The following is a 3,223-nucleotide window of genomic DNA, read 5'->3' as shown; positions in this document are numbered from 1 at the left end:
TTATTATTAGTGATAAACATTCATGAAAAAATAGGGTATAAGGCAAAATGCAAATTCTTACTACGCACATACCATCAGAAAGCTGGGATGGATAACATTTGTGGATGAAGTGAACGATATCTATGAGCAATTTTTGTACGTTAACATTTTTCTATAGCAGAGATGCCGTATTTACTACATTTGTTGTGTAACGTGAATGCAGCATTACAGTTAGCTCGGTAGCCGCTAGCAGGCAAATAATATGAAAATCTCATGAGTGTCGCTTCTTACATTTAGTGCCATATTGCACTTAATTGCAACAATGTTAAGATTCCGAAATACCAATACTGTGACACTGGTCATTTTAACGCTCGTTGTGGAAGGACTCGTATGATTAATTTAAAGCTCTTTCCTAATACTCATGTTATTGTTTGCTAACATTAACGTTAGCAGGCATGTCCGCTAGCTACAGTAAACGGACGCGTTGGTTGTGTATTGCCATGGTTCTTTCTTTCAACGCAGACACTGAGGATGTTCAGTGAACGCAAAGACACACACCGACAACTGCCACTAAAGGGAGTTGTCTGGCACAATAACAGGTACCTGGAGAGTCAGTCAGCCATACTTAACCAGCTATATTAATTAGCGTTAGTGTATTGCACTTGTTTTTAAGTATTGCTAGCGCGTGGCTTCACTTAGTTGAGTTGTCTGGACTCTCTGGTTGCACGCGCTTTTGTGCCAGATGAGTTCACGTTACATTAACGAGACTTTGACTATTATTTGGTTCATAAACTCATTTGACTGCCAACAGTATTTGTGCCGACTTTTGTGTCATTTTTGTTCAAAAAGGCACACAGTTCCCCCCCCTTATTTTACAATAAATTGGCATAATGTTAGGCATAGCTGTCTATACATAATGCTATTTTCTGCCGCTTTTATTTAATGTGTAGGTTAAAGCTACAGTAAGTAACGTTTATAAACAAAACAACCTTTTGTCATTTTTGCTGAAATTGTCACTGTGTTCTCACAGTAGTACTCGAGACAGATAATCTCTGAACAAAATCAGGTTCCTCTGGCTCATTGTAGTGCTCCTAATGGCATTTGCAGGAGTCCACCGGGCCTGAATGAAAACAACCAATCAGAGCAGAGAATGATATAAAGAGCTTCGGGTTGGAAGACTGAACATAGTTGAATCTTATTCCCAAGGTCCCAAGTGGAAATGCCATAGATGAGAGCAGCCCATCCAGGTACATAGGCCTTACATGAAGCCCCCGCCCCTTTTGGGCAAAGCAGCCCCTCCAATTTGACTGCCAGGAAATGTAAATTCCGAGGTCTTTGCCAATTTAATACCGTAAAATAAGAATACCGTATTGCTTTTTCGCTATTAGGAGCCAAACGCCTACGGCCAGCAAGGCAAGCAGTTAGGGTGTGTCATTGCCATCTTCAGTGTCATTACAGACAAACATTTGATGAGTGTCCTTTCAGTTTGCCTCCATCAAAGTGGACGGACCTGACAAACAACTCCCTTTCAGCTAGGTGACAGAAGGAGACAACAAGTTGGTTTTATATCCGCTTCCTGCGTTACTTTATGCTGTTTATAAGGCTCATTATTGGAAGGTAGATCAGTTCAGTTTATGTGGATTATTAAGGTACCCTCTGCTCCACACTGTCAAACCAAACTCAGTTTCAAAAGCAGCTGTTTTTATGGTTGGGCCAGATTATTTCACAGTAAACACTTTATTTTACAGACATCTCTCCTTGCTCTTGCATCCTTCTTGTCCTCGTCATCATTTGCAGGGCTTTCCCCACACTGTAAGCCGCAGCCCTAACTGTGAGGAGACAGAAGATACGATGCACTGACCACATAGTCACAAACAACTGGAAAATGAAAGGTATGTTATCTGTTAAGGTGCACTCACTGACTTCTGGCAAACCTTCCTCTGTTGTTGTGAAGGCAGAATAGTTTGTATAAAAGTTGTCTACAGAGACTGGTCCAGATTTACACGCAGTAGAAAAAAGCACTGTGCCATTCATTTATTCAAATTTGCATTTATGACAGCGGCTGAGCAATGAAATATGCAACGCCACTGCTATCTAGTTAAATATTTCAAGCAGGGAGCAAACATTTTTGTTCACCAGCCAGATGGCTAGTAAATGTTCAAATCTGTCAGCCACTTGCATATTTTACCAGTATTTAGCTGGAAGCAGCTTCTAAGTTTACCTTAGTTTACCTGTACCTTTTTTCAGGTTACTATTAAAGGTTTGTTCTGTGATACTGAATATAACCGCGCTGTTCTGGTAGATAGGCACTGGTAGGCAGAAGTAAATGAAACGATGGAATGTGTTAAGAGAACTACGGAACTATAAATTACCCAGTGGCTGCCAGTCATTGTGGTTAGGTAGGAAGCAGGAACAGGATGATGACCACAGAGGTGGAGCAGCACATGTGCTGACACACGTGACTTTGTTGGCATCCACAAAGTAATCCAAGTATTCACAGTGCCAAATTTGCATATTCAAGCTGTGTTTCGTTTTCCTTAGCTACTCATTTGCACACTAGGTCACATGGTTTGTTACACAGTAGTTGAGGTGAATCAGCTGGGGCAAGTCAGGAATGTGAAACTCAAAGCCACTGTTTGTCTCCCCTCCCTTCTTTAGTCTCAATCACCACTAATGCCCCCCCCCCCCTTGTCACTGACATCCCCATAGACCAGTTCTGCTTCTCCTCAACACCATGTCATATGGTAAATAGTGTATCATAAACTCTGTGATACAGAGTAAAATGTAACGGAAAACAGACTGGAATGAATTACAGCATTAGACAAAGAGGTTAACTGTAGGTCATAAAAGACATCAAAGTGCTCTACAGCCACTGCTTTTGTTGCTTTGTGGTTGGCTCTTTTTTTATTGTGTTATTTGTGCGATGAGGCGTAACCATTTCCAGGAATATGAGAGTGTGGCTGTTGGTCACAATCAGCTGTAGACTTGAATGAGCTTGCCAGTTACTTTCAGTTTCATTTCTCTGTGTCTTTGCTCAGAAAGACACAATAGGTAAGAGGGAGGGAGGGCAGTTTATAAGCTAAAACAGGAACGTTTCTGTTATACACAGCAGTGCAGCTTCTGAGGGAGATGAACCACAGATCCTGTCATTGGATTGAATAGGTACGATATACCCAATCGCTACATATTCTTCATGCAACTTTGTACTGTTAACTATTCCATGTTCCTTTATATATGTTGGTAA

General features: G+C 41.1%; 1 protein-coding gene across 5 annotated transcripts in view; it reads left to right on the top strand.

The window, feature by feature from the left end:
* The first annotated feature begins 218 nt into the window (after positions 1-218).
* Positions 219-3,223, top strand: part of wu:fj29h11 (protein NO VEIN) — a 41,536-nt gene continuing 38,531 nt past the window's right edge. For 2 of the 5 annotated variants that reach the window (XM_035666290.1, XM_035666262.1), the window contains exons 1-2: positions 219-578; positions 1,728-1,871. In XM_035666290.1, coding sequence (XP_035522183.1) covers positions 1,865-1,871 — 7 coding nt within the window. In that variant the 5' untranslated portion in view covers positions 219-578; positions 1,728-1,864. Of the gene's footprint in view, positions 579-599; positions 1,629-1,727; positions 1,872-3,061; positions 3,142-3,223 lie in introns of those variants that run through there. The other 3 variants (XM_035666280.1, XM_035666270.1, XM_035666300.1) reach the window with 3 other exon arrangements.

The sequence above is a fragment of the Morone saxatilis genome, unplaced genomic scaffold (assembly GCF_004916995.1).
Source record: "Morone saxatilis isolate NCDOM2014 unplaced genomic scaffold, NCSU_SB_2.0 Contig1, whole genome shotgun sequence".
Taxonomy (NCBI): domain Eukaryota; kingdom Metazoa; phylum Chordata; class Actinopteri; family Moronidae; genus Morone; species Morone saxatilis.
This window is presented reverse-complemented; position numbering and strand designations above follow the sequence as displayed.